Source organism: Halichondria panicea, chromosome 10, assembly GCF_963675165.1.
Source record: "Halichondria panicea chromosome 10, odHalPani1.1, whole genome shotgun sequence".
Classification (NCBI taxonomy): domain Eukaryota; kingdom Metazoa; phylum Porifera; class Demospongiae; order Suberitida; family Halichondriidae; genus Halichondria; species Halichondria panicea.
Window position 1 is genome coordinate 6,479,748 of NC_087386.1, and position 21,188 is coordinate 6,500,935.

Here is a 21,188-nt window from a genome sequence, read left to right on the forward strand (position 1 = left end):
GTTTTGTTGTACAAACACATTTCCCACAACATGCTGTTTACATTGTTTTCCTCCATGTACAGTTGGGACAGACCCCTCTTTGGACAGCCAGTTTCAATGGTCACCAGAAATGTATGGAGCTCCTAATCGATGCTGGGGCCAATGTTGATATACCCGAAGAGGTGAGTGTAAGTAGCTGTGTACACACATCTCAGAGGCCACTAGCCACAGAGCCTCCCCATGTTCTGTTGACCTGGTTCATTAGACACCAGAGCTAGTCATGTTTGTGTAGAGAGCACTCAGAGAAGGTCCGACAACCTGTGCGCCTAACATTAATTTTTGCTGAATCAGCATTTTCATAGCTGGTCCAGTTGCTGTGATATATAATTATATGGTTTATGGTCTATAACAGAACAACCAGACAGCTCTGCATGTAGCCAGTAGACATGGACATGATGAGATAGTGAGGGTCCTCTGCTGTGACATTAGTGTAGATAGTCATGTGATATTGTATGAGTGATATTGTGTAATGAGTGGATCTGTACTATCTTGACTCTGTACAGGATGGATTCACTGCGTTGATTGCAGCTGCTCAGGAGGGTCATGTGAGGACAGTGGAATTGTTGATTGCGGCAAAAGCTGGAGTTGACATTCAAAATAAGGTGAGATTTACCGCTTGTCTGTTAGTAATTATTTGGATGTGTACAGAATGGATCCACAGCATTGTACATGGCCAGTAAGAATGGTCACTGTGGAGTTGTTAGAATGTTGTTGGAGGCCAAGGCTGACGTTCACAACAAGAATAATGTGTGCATGGTGGTGTTTGTGTACTCTGCTGATTCCATGGTTGAGTGTGTGTACTGTCACCTCTGTGTTAGCCTCGTTCCCAAGCCGATTTTTTCGAGGGGGAAAAGGCGTGGTGTCCATTGCTTGGGTGTTAGTGCGCATGGTAATCGTGCACAAATAATGTAAAACTTTTGCAAACTAGTCCTTTTACTAGGAATATGTTCCGTAATAATTATGTACTTCCATACTGAAGCTATGGCTTACGCCCTCTATTGCGTTGGCCAAGAAAGCTTGTACACTTATAGTCTAAAGTCTGAGGCCAGTAGTCTCTCATCTACCTCTAGTTCTACGATGGTCGTATGGTCGGGTTGTCTTCTCAAGCAGCAGTTAGAAGTAGACGAGAGCCTCTTCTGGCTTCAGACTAGTGTGCAAGCCTTCTTGATCAACACAATAGAAGCACAGCACGGTAGATAGGAGGGAAAGAAGGGAATTCCCCATAGAGCACTGGTAGTTGGTGTATCCCCTGACATTAGTGTAGATAGTCATGTGATATTGTATAATGAGAATAGTTGGACGGCATTGCACTTTGCCATGGTTGGTAGTTAGCTCTGCACTAGAACGCTAGCTATTGGTAGCTGCAAGAGTGAGAAGAGAGCTGCAAGGCTCTGCTGACTTGCAACCATTAATTTTAGACTTGAACTTTGGCATCAATCATTTTTAACAAAAATCATCGTCGATCATTAGAGTTTCCCTGTGATTCTAGATTATGCATGCAGCAAAATTAAACATGTTCTCATAATCAGGGGCGGATCCAGGAATTTTGAAAAGGGGGGGGCAAGTTTGAAGAAAATGTTTACTACAAAAAATGTCAACAGTTTTTTTAAGCCCAGCCAGTGTGATTATGGATTGATTGATGACAGTATGACATACATAGTAGCAGGAGATAGCAGAAATGGATGGAATCATCTTGCTCTTCAGCTTCAAAAGTCTACAACTAGAGATCGTCTGCATGTGCAATAATTGATTGCTGCTCTAAGTCACACCCACTTCATGAGCTAGTTTTATTCGAGCTGGTCAGAAAGGGGGTGCACGTGCCCCTTGTGCCCTGCACTGGATCCGCCACTGATAATTGTAATCAATGTGTGTATAAAAGCTAGCTTAATTATGTAGCTTTGGCACCTCCACCGAGGCATCAGCGCTTTCATTGGTTTTGTTGTACAAACACATTTCCCACAACATGCTGTTTACATTGTTTTCCTCCTATGTACAGTCGGGAGAGACCCCTCTTTGGACAGCCAGTTTCAATGGTCACCAGAAATGTATGGAGCTCCTAATCGATGCTGGGGCCAATGTTGATATACCCGAAGAGGTGAGTGTAAGTAGCTGTGTACACACATCTCAGAGGCCACTAGCCACAGAGCCTCCCCATGTTCTGTTGACCTGGTTCATTAGACACCAGAGCTAGTCATGTTTGTGTAGAGAGCACTCAGAGAAGGTCCGACAACCTGTGCGCCTAACATTAATTTTTACTGAATCAGCATTTTCATATAACTTGCCTTTAGAGGTACGTGTAGACTTAGTCCTCTGTCTTGTATTGTTAGGTCTAGTTTTAGTAATAGGAGCTCTAAACTCTTTCAATAACATCTGTATAAAGACAAATTCAGCAAATTATAATTCTAGTCGTACAGTTCTCGGACTTCCTCTGGAGAGCACTGGTAGTTGGTGTATCCCCTGACATTAGTGTAGATAGTCATGTGATATTGTATAATGAGAATAGTTTGACGGCATTGCACTTTGCCATGGTTGGTAGTTAGCTCTGCACTAGAACGCTAGCTATTGGTAGCTGCAAGAGTGAGAAGAGAGCTGCAAGGCTCTGCTGACTTGCAACCATTAATTTTAGACTTGAACTTTGGCATCAATCATTTTTAACAAAAATCATCGTCGATCATTAGAGTTTCCCTGTGATTCTAGATTATGCATGCAGCAAAATTAAACATGTTCTCATAATCAGGGGCGGATCCAGGAATTTTGAAAAGGGAGGGGCAAGTTTGAAGAAAATGTTTACTACAAAAAATGTCAACAGTTTTTTTAAGCCCTGCCAGTGTGATTATGGATTGATTGATGACAGTATGACATACATAGTAGCAGGAGATAGCAGAAATGGATGGAATCATCTTGCTCTTCAGCTTCAAAAGTCTACAACTAGAGATCGTCTGCATGTGCAATAATTGATTGCTGCTCTAAGTCACACCCACTTCATGAGCTAGTTTTATTCGAGCTGGTCAGAAAGGGGGTGCACGTGCCCCTTGTGCCCTGCACTGGATCCGCCACTGATAATTGTAATCAATGTGTGTATAAAAGCTAGCTTAATTATGTAGCTTTGGCACCTCCACCGAGGCATCAGCGCTTTCATTGGTTTTGTTGTACAAACACATTTCCCACAACATGCTGTTTACATTGTTTTCCTCCATGTACAGTTGGGACGGACCCCTCTTTGGACAGCCAGTTTCAATGGTCACCAGAAATGTATGGAGCTCCTAATCGATGCTGAGGCCAATGTTGATATACCCGAAGAGGTGAGTGTAAGTAGCTGTGTACACACATCTCAGAGGCCACTAGCCACAGAGCCTCCCCATGTTCTGTTGACCTGGTTCATTAGACACCAGAGCTAGTCATGTTTGTGTAGAGAGCACTCAGAGAAGGTCCGACAACCTGTGCGCCTAACATTAATTTTTACTGAATCAGCATTTTCATATAACTTGCCTTTAGAGGTACGTGTAGACTTAGTCCTCTGTCTTGTATTGTTAGGTCTAGTTTTAGTAATAGGAGCTCTAAACTCTTTCAATAACATCTGTATAAAGACAAATTCAGCAAATTTTAATAGTCCTATTCGTTTAAGAGCCTGGAATTTTGATTGCTATTTGAACGCCCACTAACTACTTCCTGTATAGCTTCCGCAGTAAAATTGTGCTGAGCTGGCACACCCTTTTACATTGTGTACATGCATATTGTTATCTATATTGTTATATGGTAGTGTTTTGTGGCTTACCAGGCCCTCAAGACAAAGATGATTCTGCCAGGAGGATCTGGATCTGGATCTTGGATATTATTTTCTCACACATAGGGGAATGAGCGCGCATGCGCATTACATCCACGGGAATAATTAAAGGGTGTGTCCAAATAGATCAATTTCACAAATGGCTACGGCTAGCTAGCTGTTTTAACAGATATTTTCTGAGTATTGTAGCTAACAAAAAGCTAGCGCTTTAGTGCAAGGCTAACTCATATGTTGAATAGAAAGTTTGTGCGGACAGATGATGCTATGAAAGATTCTGAAGAGACTGCAACAGCCTTCAATGTGAGTCAAACTAGCCATAACTCGAGAAAGAAGCTTTAGTTTGCAAAATCCACGAATCAAAATCCAAGAGAACGTGGCTAGAAGCCTATAGAAGCTGTTAGCTTTCGTCGCATTGCAACCGTTGAGCAGTTACAGCTGGAACAGACACACAGACAGACAGACAGACAGACACGTACACACACACAGTCAGCTTTACCGTATCCCTCGTGCGGCTACGCCTCGAGGCATAATAACTGATTGAGATTATAGCTTTGTTGGGAGAAGTAGGATTGAGTGTAAGTAGCTGTACACACATCTCAGAGGCCATTAGCCACAGAGCCTCCCCATTTTCTGTTGACCTGGTCCATTAGACACCAGAGCTAGTCATGTTTGTGTAGAGAGCACTCAGAGAAGGTCCGACAACCTGTGCGCCTAACATTAATTTTTGCTGAATCAGCATTTTCATAGCTGGTCCAGTTGCTGTGATATATAATTATATGGTTTATGGTCTATAACAGAACAACCAGACAGCTCTGCATGTAGCCAGTAGACATGGACATGATGAGATAGTGAGGGTCCTCTGCTGTGACATTAGTGTAGATAGTCATGTGATATTGTATGAGTGATATTGTGTAATGAGTGGATCTGTACTATCTTGACTCTGTACAGGATGGATTCACTGCGTTGATTGCAGCTGCTCAGGAGGGTCATGTGAGGACAGTGGAATTGTTGATTGCGGCAAAAGCTGGAGTTGACATTCAAAATAAGGTGAGATTTACCGCTTGTCTGTTAGTAATTATTTGGATGTGTACAGAATGGATCCACAGCATTGTACATGGCCAGTGAGAATGGTCACTGTGGAGTTGTTAGAATGTTGTTGGAGGCCAAGGCTGACGTTCACAACAAGAATAATGTGTGCATGGTGGTGTTTGTGTACTCTGCTGATTCCATGGTTGAGTGTGTGTACTGTCACCTCTGTGTTAGCCTCGTTCCCAAGCCGATTTTTTCGAGGGGGAAAAGGCCTGGTGTCATTGCTTGGGTGTTAGTGCGCATGGTAATCGTGCACAAATAATGTAAAACTTTTGCAAACTAGTCCGTTTACTAGGAATATGTTCCGTAATACGTAATTCCATACTGAAGCTATGGCTTACGCCCTCTATTGCGTTGGCCAAGAAAGCTTGTACACTTATAGTCTAAAGTCTGAGGCCAGTAGTCTCTCATCTACCTCTAGTTCTACGATGGTCGTATGGTCGGGTTGTCTTCTCAAGCAGCAGTTAAAAGTAGACGAGAGCCTCTTCTGGCTTCAGACTAGTGTGCAAGCCTTCTTGATCAACACAATAGAAGCACAGCACGGTAGATAGGGGGGAAAGAAGGGGATTCCCCATAGAGCACTGGTAGTTGGTGTATCCCCTGACATTAGTGTAGATAGTCATGTGATATTGTATAATGAGAATAGTTGGACGGCATTGCACTTTGCCATGGTTGGTAGTTAGCTCTGCACTAGAACGCTAGCTATTGGTAGCTGCAAGAGTGAGAAGAGAGCTGCAAGGCTCTGCTGACTTGCAACCATTAATTTTAGACTTGAACTTTGGCATCGATCATTTTTAACAAAAATCATCGTCGATCATTAGAGTTTCCCTGTGATTCTAGATTATGCATGCAGCAAAATTAAACATGTTCTCATAATCAGGGGCGGATCCAGGAATTTGAAAAGGGGGGGCAAGTTTGAAGAAAATGTTTACTACAAAAAATGTCAACAGTTTTTTTAAGCCCAGCCAGTGTGATTATGGATTGATTGATGACAGTATGACATACATAGTAGCAGGAGATAGCAGAAATGGATGGAATCATCTTGCTCTTCAGCTTCAAAAGTCTACAACTAGAGATTGTCTGCTGTTCTGCATGTGCAATAATTGATTGCTGCTCTAAGTCACACCCACTTCATGAGCTAGTTTTATTCGAGCTGGTCAGAAAGGGGGTGCACGTGCCCCTTGTGCCCTGCACTGGATCCGCCACTGATAATTGTAATCAATGTGTGTATAAAAGCTAGCTTAATTATATGTAGCTTTGGCACCTCCACCGAGGCATCAGCGCTTTCATTGGTTTTGTTGTACAAACACATTTCCCACAACATGCTGTTTACATTGTTTTCCTCCATGTACAGTTGGGACGGACCCCTCTTTGGACAGCCAGTGTTAGTGGTCACCAAAAATGTATGGAGCTCCTAATCAATGCTGGGGCCAATGTTGATATACCCGAAGAGGTGAGTGTAAGTAGCTGTGTACACACATCTCAGAGGCCACTAGCCACAGAGCCTCCCCATGTTCTGTTGACCTGGTTCATTAGACACCAGAGCTAGTCATGTTTGTGTAGAGAGCACTCAGAGAAGGTCCGACAACCTGTGCGCCTAACATTAATTTTTGCTGAATCAGTATTTTCATATAACTTGCCTTTAGAGGTACGTGTAGACTTAGTCCTCTGTCTTGTATTGTTAGGTCTAGTTTTTAATAGGAGCTCTAGCTAACTCTCTCAACAATATCTGTATAAAGGCAAATTCAGCAATTTTAATTCTAAGCATACGGTTGTCGGACCTCCTCTAGATCTGTAGTGTAGATAGTCATGTGATATTGTATAATGAGTGGGTCTGTGATGAGTGATGGTTCACCTGCTCACACTATCTTGACTCTGTACAGACTGGAGCCACTGCGTTGATGGCAGCTGCTCGGGAGGGTCATGTGAGGGCAGTGAAATTATTGATTGCTGCGAAGGCTCAAGTTGACTATCAAAATAAGGTGAGATTTACTGCTTGTCTGTTAGTAATTATTTGGATTTGTACAGGGTAGAGGGACGGCATTGAACTTTGCCAGAGTCCCTGTTGAGTTGTTACAATAGGGTTAGGGTTAGGGTTGTGGTGTTTGAGTACTCAGCTGATTCCATGCATGGTTGAGTGTGTGTACTGTCACCTCTGTGTGTGAGTGGACTGAGTAGTGGAGAGTGTTCATTTGCAGTGACATATAATTATATGGTTTATGGTCTATAACAGGACAACCTGACAGCTCTGTATGCAGCCAGTAGGAATGGACATGATGAGATAGTGAGGGTCCTCTTAGCAGCCAAGGCTACAGTCAACACTCAGACCAAGGTTGGTACAAACACATTTCCCACAACATGCTGTTTACATTGTTTTCCTCCATCTACAGTTGGGACAGACCTCTCTTTGGACAACCAGTTTCTATGGTCACCAAAAATGTATGGAGCTCCTAATCGATGCTGGGGCCAATGTTGATATACCCGAAGAGGTGAGTGTAAGTAGCTGTATACACACATCTCAGAGGCCACTAGCCACAGAGCCTCCTCATGTTCTGTTGACCTGGTTCAATAGACACCAGAGCTAGTCATGTTTGTGTAGAGAGCACTCAGAGAAGGCCCGATAACCTGTGCGCCTAACATTAATTTTTGCTGAATCAGCATTTTCGTATAACTTGCCTTTAGAGGTACGTGTAGACTTAGTCCTCTGTCTTGTATTGTTAGGTCTAGTTTTAGTAATAGGAGCTCTAAACTCTTTCAATAACATCTGTATAAAGACAAATTCAGCAAATTTTAATATAGTCCTATTCGTTTAAGAGCCTGGAATTTTGATTGCTATTTGAACGCCCACTAACTACTTCCTGTATAGCTTCCGCAGTAAAATTGTGCTGAGCTGGCACACCCTTTTACATTGTGTACATGCATATTGTTATCTATATTGTTATATGGTAGTGTTTTGTGGCTTACCAGGCCCTCAAGACAAAGATGATTCTGCCAGGAAGATCTGGATCTGGATCTTGGATATTATTTTCTCATACATGGGGAATGAGCGCGAATGCGCATTACATCCACAGGAATAATTAAAGGGTGTGTCCAAAAGAAATCAATTTCACAAATGGCTACTGCTAGCTAGCTGTTTTAACAGATATTTTCTGAGCTAACAAAAAGCTGCATACGACCGTCTTGAGGTAGACGAGAGCCTCTTCTGGCTTTAGACTAGTGTGCAAGCCTTCTTGATCAACACAATAGAAGCACAGCATGGTAGATAGGGGGAAAAGAAGGGGATTCCCCATATAATACCAACCTTCTCCTGAGTGTTGACTGTAGCCTTGGCTGCTAAGAGGACCCTCACTATCTCATCATGTCCCTGGATACTGGCTACAAACAGAGCTGTCTGGTTGTTCTGTTATAGACCATAAACCATATAATTATATATCACAGCAACTGGACCAGCTAATTGTACACTCTCCACTACTCAGTCTACTCATACACAGAGGTAACCTCGTTCTCAGGCCAATTATTTTGTATGGTATGGAATGGAAGGGAGGAAAATGCGGCCTGGTGTCTACTGATAGTGCGCATGCGCTTAGTTATGCTGTATGGTTTTGTTGTATAAATACATTTCCCACAACATGCTGTTTACATTGTTTTCCTCCTATGTACAGTCGGGAGTGACCCCTCTTTTTGCTGCCAGTTTCAATGGTCACCAGAAATGTATGGAGCTTCTAATCGATGCTGGGGCCAATGTTGATATACCCAAAGAGGTTAGTGTAAGTAGCTGTACACACATCTCAGAGGCCACTAGCCACAGAGCCTCCCCATGTTCTGTTGACCTGGTCCATTAGACACCAGAGCTAGTCATGTTTGTGTAGAGAGCACTAGTAGTTGGTGTATCGAGGTACGACACGCATCTCGTGATCTCTCTTTTAATTGCATTCCAAAAATTTTACAATGTAATGCACAATAACTTTGACTAAGGCTGAAGGGTAGTATAGTTTAGACCTAGATCTAACTGTTTCCGTCGCTGAACCTCAGCTTCCATTAAAGATAAGGACTGCTACTGACTGCTTGCGCATGAATATTTTTCTTGTATTTTTATCAGTAAAAATATCCTGCCCGCAAGAATACAAATTCTTATTGAAAGTCATACACAGAGCTATATATAGCTAGCTAGCTAGAGACAGAGCTATAGGCTTGTTGTATAGCTATTCTTTCAGTAGCAGTAGTATAGTAGACTTTCATCGAAGTTAGTATTAGATTGGCGTGGCCTGTCCATATAGGCTATTGTCAGCCTTCACTCCCTTCAGACGATTGTCATAGACACTGTTGCTGGCTACGAGTCTTTTTTTAACATAGCAGGCTAAGGGTAGCTATCAGAATGCTATCTGATGGGCTAGAAACCTTCAATCAAACTTTCTATACTGTATAGCGCGAAATTTTCGCGGATTTCGTGGGTAAGCAATCCTACACGAAAATTAAGTGGACGAAAATTGTTAGAATTATCTGCTATAACAAAGATTAAAAGGCGTGTCTTCCGATAAGCAGTCATTCCACAAACATTGTGCAACGAAATGGTTTTAGAGGCCATTCCACGAAATATAAGTGCCTCGAAAATATTGCGCTATACGGTATGTGACATCATTGTCAAATTCTAGGCGCACATTTGTCAGACCTCCTCTAGATCTGGAGAGCACTGGTAGTTGGTGTATCTCCAGACATAGTGTAGATAGTCATGTGATATTGTATAATGAGTGGGTCTGTGATGAGTGATGGTCAGAAGAGGAATAGCGTCGCTTTCTTAAGGGGATTATGAAAATTAACATTTTTGTTCTGGGTTCTTGACCTTAATTTGCTGCATATAGCAGCTAACGCTTCTGTTTAATCGTTTATTTGCCTGCTTGAAAAGCTTATTATCTAGATCTATCCACGCAGCAAACACCAGTACATCAAAATGCATACCCTAGTCACAGAAGGTTAAGTTTCTGGTTTCAAATAAAAGGTCAAAGGTTGCAATTAAGTCCTCTCAAGTTAGTTTGTCTGGATCAGCTGATTTCTGTTGTATTAATTGGTGATGTATAAACTTAGGGGCGCGAGGGTGAACTCAGTTTTACATCTCTAGCCGGTATTTTAATAAATAACCTTTTGACCCTGGCACTCCTCTGAATAATGGTTCACCTGCTCACACTATCTTGACTCTGTACAGACTGGAGCCACTGCGTTGTATGCAGCTGCTCAGAATGGTCATGTGAGGGCAGTGGAATTATTAATTGCTGCAGAGGCTCAAGTGGACATTCAACAAAAGGTGAGATTTAAGTTATAATCTCACTCTATACTGCTTATCTGTGTTAATTATTATTTGGTCTGTACAGGATGGTTGGACGGCATTGCACGTTGCCAGTCACCAGGGTCATTGTGGAGTTGTTAGAATGTTGTTGGAGGCCAAGGCTGTCAACAAAAAGACGAATGTGAGTCCCAGTGCATGTCTATAATTATGATAATGTAGCATTTGTTCATAACCGTGGCAACTGTGTATCAGTGGTTGTTTGTAATTACTGTTAAATTCCTTATTTCCCTTCATCACTAACTGCTCACATACCCACTATACAGGACGGACATACTGCCTATGATATGGCTAGTAGGAAGGGACACACTCAAGTGTGTGAACTACTACACTGACTCTGTACCTTATTAACTGTACTGTTACCATGGCAGCTAGCCTCTGATAGATACGTTGATTGCAAATTTATACACTACATCATTTTGTCTTATAATTAAATTTTTTCTATATACGGTTTCTCATGTATTTCACCAAGTTACATTCTGATCATGTAAAACTTGAAAGTTAATTGGTCAATAATGGGAAATGTGCAAAATTAATAACCTGAAACTAGATTGAATTGTTTGTCTAAAGGTGCGGCCTGGAATCGAGGCTATATAATTATATAGGTGCTTGATTCTCAATCACATCTTGAGATAGGAATCCCACTTGTAGTAGATAAGAGATGACAGCATGATGATCACATGACACAGCTGTAGAGGAAATACAATCACGAATATAATTATAAGGAATTCAAAAAGAGACAATAATTATTACCGCGAATAAATCTAATAACCAGCTCAACTTACTACACAATCTAACTGACACAATCTAACTGACTTCCCAAACAACCCAGCAACCAAGAGAAATATGACGTACAGTAGTAGAACTGTTAACTGTTTTACTCTGGTCCCCTACCAATGTAGAACATCCTTTTACAAATTCTCATTTTTTCCGCATGCAATCACAATATGGAATAGGCTGGTTAGCCACAAGGACTTTACTTTAGTAGACTGTACTAGTATAAGTTCATTTAAGTCTCATCTGTATTCACATCTAGTTGACATGTTGTAACTATTAAAGCGTATGTTATAGGACTCACTTCACCCTAGCTTTGTAGCTATTTGTGTATCCTTGCAATTAATTGCTAAATCTTTCATAAAAAAAAAAAAAAAAAAAAAAACTTCTACAGCTATAGGGTATAATATGTTTCCTCGATCACCATCATTAATGCAAATACAAAAAGATCTCCAAGGTTACCATAGATACACAGCCAAACTGACTTCCCTCACTATTCAGTAGAGGGAGCATTGGACTCAAACAAAGATCTACAAACAGACAGCTAGCTTCAACATGTATTAACACACAAGCACCCTCTGTAAAGGAATACTCCATCTCTCACCGTAATGAAGAGGTGTCTGATTGTCTGTGTCCCGGCTCAATATTAACATCTGCTCCCCTCTTCACAAGTAGTTTCACCATGTTCAGGTTGCCACGGTCACAGGCCCAGTGAAGAAGACCCATCCCCTGTATCATGAAATGCATCTCTATAATTATACATGTGCAAGTATGTGTACAGCATTCTACAATTAGCATTAGTCTCAAACATTAAACACGCTCAGTTAGTTCAAATTATACAGCAATTTTCTTATAATTGGAGAGTCTTTTCAGAATGTGTATATCAACTATATAACTATTTTGGCACATAATTACAGGAATGAACTATATTATAACATTATTAACCTGTCTACTCACCTCTTGGTCAGTTTGATTGACATTGGTGTCAGAGAGTAGAGATCGTAATTTATTTTCATTCCCCTCCTTACACCAGTCGAACATTGTCGTCTTGTCGTCAGTTAGTGCCTCCTCTGTGTCTCATCCAGCCAGAGTGCTCCCCTGCATGACCAGAGTCCCCACAATGGCAGCCATTCCAGCACGCCCCTCGTTACCAGGCACCTCAACACCGTGCACCACCACATCCGTCAACTTCAACACAGTAGCAATACGAGTCTCAACCTCTGCCATGGATACGTTCTCCCCCTTCCAACGAAACGTGTCCCCAGATCGATCACAGAAATACACCAAACCTTCCTCGTCAATGTGCATAATGTCTCCAGTTCTGAAAAAGCATTTCCTGCTTTGAAACAATTCCTAAGAATTTTTTTGCCGAGTTCTTTTTATTTCGATACCTGTAGAAGGGAGAGACTTTAGTAATCTCACAAACAGTTTCACCAGGTTCCCTCACACCACACTCGACACAGAAACCATTCTCATCTCTTAGGTAACCACCAGTCTCCGGATGAAGCTTCAAGATAGTGACGTTTTGAAGGGACGGTACAAACAGTGGGAGAGCTCCAACAGATCCTGGCTTGTTGTAAATGTTGATGATACCAAAGTTGCCCTCAGTAGAGCCATAAAACTCGATAATATGATCCACTTCAAATCGTTTCTGGAACTCCAGCCACAGCTCTTTTCTGAGTCCTGCAGTGATGATTAGACGTACTTTGTGTTGTGTGTCAGTGGGTTGAGGGGGTTGGGCCAACACGTAGTGATTCAACTCCCCAATCGTGCATACCATCTGCACAGTGGGGGAGTAAGTGGATATAAATGAAGTGATGTCACCCGTACACAGTGATACATAGCTCAAGTTGTGTATATAGTGAAAGCAAAGGCAGGAATAGCTGAAAGCATAACAACACGTACTGTCTATCTAAGACATTAATGTAAGTGGGTCAGCCCCAGTCAATTAGCCAACTCACAGTGCAGTTGTACTTCGCACTATCGGTCCAAAAGTTTTTGGCAGAGAACTTTTTCCTAATGACGAGAGTGGCTCCTGTGTAGATCATAGGCCCTCCACCGTGTGCGAGGCCGTGGGAATGGTAGAGGGGCAGGACAGAGTACACACAGTCACTGTCAGTCACTCCTCCGGCAATCCCAAAGAAAGTAGGAGAACGAAACAATCTGAGAGAGAGAGGGACGGGATTAGTACACAAGTGATTTCTCCTGGACCAAGCATATTACTTCTACATGCAATAAATCGAGAAAACTTATTGGCATGCTCCACAGGAGCTTTTACAAATACTCGAAACCTGACTCTACCTCAAAATTATACAAATCACTAATTAGACCTCATTTAGAATACGCCTCTGCTGTCTGGAGTCCCCACTTGGCTAAGGACATCAAGTTACTGGAGGACACCCAGATGTTTGCCCTAAAAGTGTGCACCAAGAAATGGGATGAGAATTATGAGACACTGCTAACCATGTGCAACATAAAAACGCTAGCTATGCGTCGGAGTATAGTCAGACTCTGCCTACTCTTCAAGATCATATCAGGGGATATATCCTATCCCAATCTTCCATTCACCATTAGAGTCCAGCCGTACCAATTAAGACATTTGAACTCTACACAGCTTTCTGTCCCATTCGCGACTTCTAATAATTTCAAATATTCATTCTTCGCAGATACTATAACCATAATTATGGAATAAATTAGGTTTTGACACAGACGGTATTTCTCTTGCATTCTTTAAATATCAGTTACTGTAGATTAATTAAGTGTAATTTACATGTTCTGTTGTAGGTTGTTGTGTATTGTTTTTTGTGTAGGTAACTGATTTGAATTAGCTACTATTCTGCTATTTTCTGTTACCTTTGCTGTATGCATAAATTTGTTTAATAAAATAAAAAAAATAAAAAAAAAAAGAGTCGCCCTCCAGTAAGTCTTTAGGCATCGAATACTGGTCAGAAAGACAACCTGGAAGCTATGCAGTCAACAAAACTTGACGCTAAAATTTTCAGTTTTTACTGCTGTTTATCAATAAAGTGGGTGGATCAAGGCGTGGTTTATTTATTCGATTATCCGGCATATTCACTTATCCGGCTAGCCTCGAATCCACGCCGATTAAAATATCGGCGTGGATTCGAGGCTATTATCCGGCCTGCTTCTGGAACCAAGGTCAGAGGAGGCGCGAAGCACTTAACCTTTGCTCATTAGGTCTCTAATTGCCGTTGTGTTAATTGCATGCCAGTCTCATGAATTAGCCGCCCTTCCTAAGTGAGAGACCTAGGAAGGGCGGCTGATTCGTGAGACTATAACCAACAAGCTGAAAGACATCATGCAAGACAGCCTGGAGCAAAGAGCTTGCCATCAATAGAATCATGTCAGGGAACACTCCAAAACAACCAGCTATAAGAAGCCATCATCTATGATTAAAAGAAGTTATATCCAGGACCATGCATGTACCACAGCAGAAGAGCCTGAGGCCTCCTTTTACAATGTATATACGTATAAAGTGGACCGTACATGCATGCTACATGCAACAAAGGCCAGCTATTGAGAAACCTGGCCAAAATCTCATCCGCCCTGTGTTCGACTGTGGGAGGGAGCAGCTCAATACTTGACTGAAAGTGGTCGCAAAGCAGCTAGGCTAAACGCACAAGTTAGTTTTATTCTCTGTTTTACGTTTTAATAATCCATTCTCGTTCACACAGTTAATGTGCATGTGACGCTCATTCAACTCCAAAATGATCTTGTTGTTGCCAAACCAGTTCAAGATACGACAAGAAATGAAGATTTTGATGAGCTCGAGCATTCTTCATCATTAGTATTCACACCTGAGTTTGCCAATGTGGTCAATGTCGATGGATTGAGACGGCAAGGTGTTTGTTATTTGGAAGTGGCAGGTGCTACATCCACAAGACAAGACGGTAATAATAGTGAGGGGAATTGCTGTTTGTTTTCGGCCAACGGAACCCCGGACTATTCAGACGCAGAGTCTGAAACAGTCACACACCATACCTTTCAAGGTGATCGGATGTATTAAGGAAAAACTATATCCAAAAGTACTCTGAAAAGCAAGTGTACTTATTGACGAAGGTGTCCCTGTACCTATACATAGAAGTACATGTTGAACCTGACAATCCTGCGACTCCAAATGCAATTGCGTTGTAGACGGTTCCTTTGGATACATAGTGAAGGAAACACGGGATGCTGTGTACGATGCCCTCATAAGGAATGACATTACTGTTTAACATTCAAGTGGGTCAAATATGTCAGTGACTGGTATATACCGTATGGGCCCAGGGTTTTTTTGCTAACATAACAACGAAAGGTGTATGGCCGTCAAATTAATGTTGAAGTACACATTAAGTACTGTTGTCGCCTAACCTAATTTTGCGTTGATGACTGCATTAATGTAACACTCGCACGACTATAAACAATCATGCTCTAATAGCATTGTTCATTGCTCATGTCATTTTTTGTTGTACATTTCTATTGAAATTCGACCAAGTGCAGCAATAACATGTTATAACTAGTGTTCAAGCTGGCGCTGTGCTAATGCCTCTCGCCATGTTTTTGCTTTCGCTCAAAAGTATTAGAGTAGTTTCTATAATGAATTTTATATTAAAGGTAGCTTATCTATATAAAGTCACTGAGAAGAAAAGACTTATTTATATGCATCTATTGTTGTTATTGTATTATGTGGCTTACCAGGACCTCAAGAAAGAAGAAAATTGATTCTTCCAGGATCCAGTTCAGTGTATATAATATCTAAGAAGAAAAGATCTGTGTACATGCATATTGTTATCTATATTGTTATATGATAGTGTTTTGTGACTTACCAGGCCCTCAAGACAAAGATGATTCTGCCAGGAGGATCTAGATCTGGATCTTGGATATTATTTCTCACATGGGGAATGAGCGCGCATGCGCATTACATCCACAGGAATAATTAAAGGGTGTGTCCAAAGAGATCAATTTCACAAAATAATGGCTACTGCAGCTGTTTTAACAGATATTTTCTGAGTATTGTAGCTAACAAAAAGCTAGCGCTTTAGTGCAAGGCTAACTCATATGTTGAATAGAAAGTTTGTGCAGACAGATGATGCTATGAAAGATTCTGAAGAGACTGCAACAGCCTTCAGGTGAAAGCAGCGATCCGATTACGGCAGATGTTTTTAATATATCTGATGATAGATCTTGATTAGTGCTCTCTAGTGGTGGTCTTGGATTTCCAGTGCCTTGCTTGGTTCTCTAGATATGAAGGCCGAAAGTAGCTGGGCGTGGTCTGGCGAGTGGGTAAAGGGTCATACCTAGCACCTTTTACCCACTCGCCAGACCACGCCCAGCTACTTTCGGCCTTCATATCTAGAGAACCAAGCAAGGCACTGGAAATCCAAGACCACCACTAGAGAGCACTAATCAAGATCTATCATCAGATATATTAAAAACATCTGCCGTAATCGAATCGCTGGCTATACCTTCAATGTGAGTCAAACTAGCCATAACTCGAGAAAGAAGCTTTAGTTTGCTAATCCACGAATCAAAATCCAAGAGAACGTGGCTAGAAGCCTATAGAAGCTGTTAGTTTTCGTCGCATTGCAATCGTTGAGCAGTTACTGCTGGAATACACACACACACACACACAGTCAGCGTATCCCTCGTGCGGCTACGCCTCGAGGCATAATTATACAAGTATTAAACAAGCATGCTGACTATAAAAGGGCGTGCCGTGGGCAGCTCCGACCGGAAGCAACCAAAAAATGACAAAATGGCAACAATGAATATTCTTGAGTCTTGCAAAAAGACGCCCTTGACAGTTATAATGCACATTCTTTACATTTTTACATTCTTCTTTTGATACGCCTTCTTCCGCTCTCTCACGAGATAGTAGACACAAACTAAACAAAAAATGGCTGTCAAAAGTTTATTTCAAGACGTCTGTTCTCAACCTCAAAAGAAGCCAACTGGGGGTTCCACAGGAGCTAAAGTTCGAGACTGAAGATACCAAGCAAGTCTTTGTAGGTATAATTGACAGTGCTAATCGTTATCTTGCTGCCAGAGATGCATTGGCCCAACATAAGGATATGACAAACTGATGCTGTTGTTGAAGATGTGGACATAATAACTCAAGTAAGTAGTCCATAGGTCTATAGTAAAAGTACTAGTCTAGTATAAAGTAATGTGACTTCATCAACCTGCGAACGCTTTTTCGCTTTTTAACTTGTTCATTTTTCATGGATAAAGTAACGAAGAGGAGAGTTGAAAGTCTGTAGGGAAGGAGCTTTGTATAAAGTAACAAAGAGGAGAGTTGAAAGTCTGTAGGGAAGGAGCTTTGTATAATATCTATGTGCAGTTTGTTTGTTTATATATACAGTCATTATGCCTCAGTTGGGCATGTGCAAGGTATACGATAGTGTGTCTGTGTGTGTGTAGATAGACTGTTACAGCTGCTCGATGATAAATGAAGCTCGAAGAGTTTCTGTGTAATTATTGTAGGCTGCTAATCATAATTATTTCTTGAATTGCAATTAGTTGGGTTTGCAAAATAATGCCTATTGTTATGTTTGCTTACTTTGAAAGCTAGTACAACTTGTGTGTAGCAAAATAGGGGAATAACGAGAGAATAAAGTAAAATAAAAAGAATTAAGCATTATCCACCAGGGCCGATGAATCCATCTAAAATGTTGTAAATTATATGTACAGTGTGTTCATTAATAATGGTACTGCATGTAGCTTCATTGCCTACACTGAGGCATCATCACCCTTTCAGTAACATTCATTTTTTTCCTCAGGTCGCGTTGAAGGACGCTTTGAAGGGCTGCGACTGCCTTTGCTTGTTGACAGTCTCCCTGGGTACACCATCAACCTATGTAGAAAATGTAAGTATTACTATCTGTATCAAGCAATAATTATTATATCCCTAGCTCTTTGCTGGAGGCAGGAGAGCCTCACTGTCTGGTGGCATGCACTCCACTTGCCCTATTAAAATGGTATAGTAAAGAATTTGTTTGATATATCTACTGATATTCATATAAATCCTTTTCAGAATCGAATTTTCAGTGAATTTCCACAATGGCACAGTTTCACAGTTTCAATGCCGTCTATTATGCAAGAAAGCAAGCTTCCTAACTCTTCCACAACGTTCCCTGGAGTATGCTCACTGTAGCTGACTTGGAGCTGAAAAGATTCCTTTATTGTGCATTGCCTTTTGCTGTATCTATACATAAAGTATTTGTCAGCCATTTATTTTATTTTTTTGTTCTGCTTCTGGTAAAAAAGAAAAACTACCAAGAATGTATTTCCATTCCCCCTTTGTGTATATTTTTTAGTGTTTACAGTGTGTAGTGAATGGGTTCTGAGCGCTTTTGCGCAAGAGAAAAAAAGAGCTCGTTACTAAGGCTTGAATGAACATTTTGGGGTCAAAGGTCGCGCCCACGGCAGCTCTTTTTATACTCAAAACTCGCTCCGGGATCCGGAAGTGGCTAATCCGGTAATTAAAGCCAACATGCTCGTTTAATAGCTGTTAGCCATGATATAATGCTCACATGATTATCAATGTCAAATTTTTTAATAGTTGTGGTCAGTTATATTGCAGTAACTTGTGAGGGAGGATGATCAACTGGCACATTGTAGTATATATTCGCACGCACAATATGAAACCGACCCTCCTGCTACCTCTAAATATGAAACCGACCCCCCTGCTACCTCTAAATATGAAAGCGACCCTCCTGCTACCCCAAGATACGAAACCGACCCCCCTGCTACTTCTAAATCGAAACCAATCCCCTTGCTACCCCTGAATACAAAACTATCTGTAGCTACCAAATGGATCTGACAAAGAGGCTCTCTAATTGCTTCCAATATGTAGCTAAATACTTACATCAGAGTGGAGCACTGACTGACATACAATACCAGATAATCATCAGGCATAGAGACGGTGCTGAGAAGCTCATGGAGATTATTGTTGTTGGCATCAAAGACCCAGACACCACATTGGATGCTTTTGCCGACTTTGTGAGAGCAATGAAACGAAGTGGGAACAAATTCTTGCAAACATTTGTCAGAGAAAAAATTGAATCGAAACGAAAACAGTTGTATAGAGAATTGCTCACAGTTCCACCAGGTATGTGGTATAAATAGTTAATGATGATATGATCATGTTGATTTCCCATATTCACAGGTTTCCGAGCATCTCAGGAATACGACGTCTTCATCAGCTACAGTCGTGAGGCTGACACTATGCGCACAGTCGACACTCTTTTGCGCCCTCGACTAACACAAGAAGGCCTCACTGTGTTTGTAGACAGAGATGGCGTTCGTCCTGGGGACAGATGGCGATCTGAGATTGCCTCCGCTATCAAAACCTGCAAAGCCTTTGTTTGCTCACTAAATGCTACGTGAAGTCCGTGTACTGCAACGGAGAGCTGTACGAAGCAGTGGCTCTTGACAAGCGACTGTTCCCAGTGGTGTGTGAGCATGGTTGGGGAGATGTGCCTGGAGGTGCTCCTGTGACGGAGGTGGTACAAGAGGTTCAGTTAGTGTCGCTAGTAGCAGAGGACAGGGAGACACAACTGACAAGACTGGTCCAAAGTATCAAAGGTCAGTCATTGCATTGCAATCACTCTCATAGTGTTACTGAACTTATTTTGAAGTACTTTGATGATATCATTATTCATTTTGCAGAAACTGTGGCACCTTTATTACCTGTTGCAGTAGCTCCAGGCTCGTCTAATCTACCCACCGACCATGCAGGCTGGTAAGATGATGCTATATTTACTTGTTATTGTTGGTGCATAATGTGTTATTATCCCTCATGCAGGTCCCTCGTCCCCTGTAATGGAAGGTGTGTGTAAGAAGACTGGAGTGAGTGATCAACAACTAGATCAATAAATCCCTGAGAGTGACATCATTCTATTAGCGGAGAAATTTCCTCACCTACTGAGCGTGCACAAGGTAGACAGTACATATAAATTATATATGCAACTTGTTGTCCTGACATTTTGGTGAGAAGAGAAATGGTGTTCATGTGTATGGGGGATTGATGACATGTATCTAGAGGGTTCGGGGTATGCCCCCAGGAACTCATTACTACCTGCTATTAAGAATATTGTTCACCAGAACCACTCAATTGTATTCCCATCGAGTTTCTTCTAGAAGGTATTTCCGAGGCAACTCCCACCAAATATAACCCTGTTGATTGTTGCTTTTGTACAGGCTTTGACAATTAACGATCTGCAACATGTTTACGAGAAACTACACACTGCACATGAAAGTGCCAGCCCTCACTGGTTCAATCTGGGATTGGCTCTAGGTCTGACTCATTTTATTCTCACCAATATCGATAGCAAGCATCATGGTGATAATGTGTCATCATTGCGTGAAATGTTGGCTGAGCTCCTGCGTACGAAAGATGTAACATGGAGTCTCCTGTCAGATGGTCTCAAAAAGCCCACGGTGGAGCTCATCAATTTGGCTGATAGCGTCACAGGTAACCATTTTCAGTGTTTATGCATATGGTATATACGTACATTTAACGTCATTTTATCTTTTTTCTTTGCACAGCCACAACTCCTAACCTGCTCGATCGACTCAACCTCACCCCAGCCGACCTCGGTGATGTAACTGATGTCACACGTCGTTATGGCAATCAAGCTGGAGTGGATTATGCATTGAGAGTGTGGCAAAGAGTGAATCCTTCCAGAGCTACCTTCAGGGCCTTGGTGGAAATTGCCATAGGACTGAGAAGAGGAGACACTGCTGTAGACATTTGTAGATTTATTGTAAAGGAACTAAACTGAGCTTAACAATGTTTATAAACATTTTTTGTCTGTCTAATTAGTACGTGGGCGTAGGTGTTCCAGCATATGTCATATTAATTATAACATTGTTTTCTGCAGGAGCACATTACAGAAGGAGCGTCTTACCTCGGGAATCGCATCTCGTGGAAGTTTGCAAAGCATGGCCTTATATGCAAAACCACTAAGTGGGTCTGCGGGCGAGTGCTAATTGAGCTGACGGTGCACTTTTACCAAGCATAGGTCAATAAAAGTGAAAAGCTACAGCTAGCTAGCTAGCTATAGGCCTGGTAGTAAGCTCTCTCTTCTAACAACCCCAGTAAGACTCCCTACTGCAAAAAAAAAACGCCTAGTATGTGTTAGTCTAAGTCTAACAAACTTC

General features: G+C 41.7%; 3 protein-coding genes and 3 long non-coding RNA genes across 17 annotated transcripts in view; 3 read left to right on the top strand and 3 right to left on the bottom strand.

The window, feature by feature from the left end:
- Positions 1 to 10,755, top strand: part of LOC135342580 (serine/threonine-protein phosphatase 6 regulatory ankyrin repeat subunit B-like) — a 40,029-nt gene extending 29,274 nt beyond the window's left edge. For 4 of the 11 annotated variants that reach the window (XM_064539331.1, XM_064539334.1, XM_064539339.1 and 1 more), the window contains 13 exons: positions 63 to 161; positions 543 to 641; positions 2,036 to 2,134; positions 3,243 to 3,341; positions 4,772 to 4,870; positions 6,267 to 6,365; positions 6,796 to 6,894; positions 7,146 to 7,244; positions 7,303 to 7,401; positions 8,575 to 8,673; positions 10,113 to 10,211; positions 10,279 to 10,374; positions 10,517 to 10,755. In XM_064539331.1, the coding sequence (XP_064395401.1) occupies positions 63 to 161; positions 543 to 641; positions 2,036 to 2,134; positions 3,243 to 3,341; positions 4,772 to 4,870; positions 6,267 to 6,365; positions 6,796 to 6,894; positions 7,146 to 7,244; positions 7,303 to 7,401; positions 8,575 to 8,673; positions 10,113 to 10,211; positions 10,279 to 10,374; positions 10,517 to 10,585 (1,254 nt within the window). In that variant the 3' untranslated portion in view covers positions 10,586 to 10,755. Of the gene's footprint in view, positions 1 to 62; positions 162 to 542; positions 642 to 2,035; positions 2,135 to 3,242; positions 3,342 to 4,771; positions 4,871 to 4,916; positions 5,016 to 6,266; positions 6,366 to 6,795; positions 6,895 to 7,145; positions 7,245 to 7,302; positions 7,402 to 8,574; positions 8,674 to 10,112; positions 10,212 to 10,278; positions 10,375 to 10,516 lie in introns of all 11 variants that reach the window. The other 7 variants (XM_064539336.1, XM_064539335.1, XM_064539333.1 and 4 more) reach the window with 7 other exon arrangements.
- Positions 10,756 to 11,413: 658 nt separating this feature from the next.
- On the bottom strand, positions 11,414 to 13,206 carry LOC135342808 (long-chain fatty acid transport protein 4-like). Its single transcript, XM_064539673.1, is given in 4 exon segments — positions 11,414 to 11,753; positions 11,982 to 12,348; positions 12,350 to 12,804; positions 12,986 to 13,206. Coding segments are annotated over 3 exon segments (789 nt in total). The 5' UTR covers positions 13,073 to 13,206; the 3' UTR covers positions 11,414 to 11,753; positions 11,982 to 12,101.
- Positions 13,207 to 15,719: 2,513 nt separating this feature from the next.
- LOC135342837 (uncharacterized) lies at positions 15,720 to 15,981 on the bottom strand. Its single transcript, XR_010396960.1, has 2 exons — positions 15,851 to 15,981; positions 15,720 to 15,794 (listed from the first exon to the last, which is right to left on the bottom strand). It is a non-coding gene; the product is annotated as an uncharacterized LOC135342837 (long non-coding RNA).
- A 61-nt stretch (positions 15,982 to 16,042) lies between these two features.
- Positions 16,043 to 16,648, bottom strand: LOC135342835 (uncharacterized). The gene is made up of 2 exons (XR_010396958.1): positions 16,490 to 16,648; positions 16,043 to 16,147 (listed from the first exon to the last, which is right to left on the bottom strand). It is a non-coding gene; the product is annotated as an uncharacterized LOC135342835 (long non-coding RNA).
- A 63-nt stretch (positions 16,649 to 16,711) lies between these two features.
- On the top strand, positions 16,712 to 18,351 carry LOC135342819 (uncharacterized). The gene is made up of 4 exons (XR_010396936.1): positions 16,712 to 17,141; positions 17,256 to 17,890; positions 17,936 to 18,001; positions 18,058 to 18,351. It is a non-coding gene; the product is annotated as an uncharacterized LOC135342819 (long non-coding RNA).
- Positions 18,352 to 18,802: 451 nt separating this feature from the next.
- LOC135342802 (uncharacterized) lies at positions 18,803 to 20,867 on the top strand. 2 transcript variants are annotated; one of them, XM_064539664.1, is made up of 6 exons: positions 18,803 to 19,134; positions 19,192 to 19,610; positions 19,695 to 19,767; positions 19,831 to 19,964; positions 20,226 to 20,499; positions 20,574 to 20,867. In XM_064539664.1, exons 5-6 carry the CDS (start codon positions 20,394 to 20,396, stop codon positions 20,807 to 20,809), a joined length of 342 nt encoding a protein of 113 aa, XP_064395734.1. In that variant the 5' UTR covers positions 18,803 to 19,134; positions 19,192 to 19,610; positions 19,695 to 19,767; positions 19,831 to 19,964; positions 20,226 to 20,393; the 3' UTR covers positions 20,810 to 20,867. The 2 variants fall into 2 exon arrangements, with proteins under 2 accessions (XP_064395734.1, XP_064395735.1); XM_064539665.1 differs by lacking the exons at positions 18,803 to 19,134; positions 19,192 to 19,610; positions 19,695 to 19,767; positions 19,831 to 19,964 and having other exon boundaries at positions 19,971 to 20,499.
- The last annotated feature ends 321 nt before the right edge of the window (positions 20,868 to 21,188 follow it).

What these genes read in the sequence shown, in the direction of transcription:
- LOC135342802 (XM_064539664.1), top strand. Translation starts at nt 20,394, where the DNA reads ATGTTGGCTGAGCTCCTGCGTACGAAAGATGTAACATGGAGTCTCCTG. An exon ending in TTTGGCTGATAGCGTCACAG is followed by an intron (nt 20,500 to 20,573) that starts GTAACCATTTTC and finishes TTCTTTGCACAG; the next exon opens with CCACAACTCCTAACCTGCTC.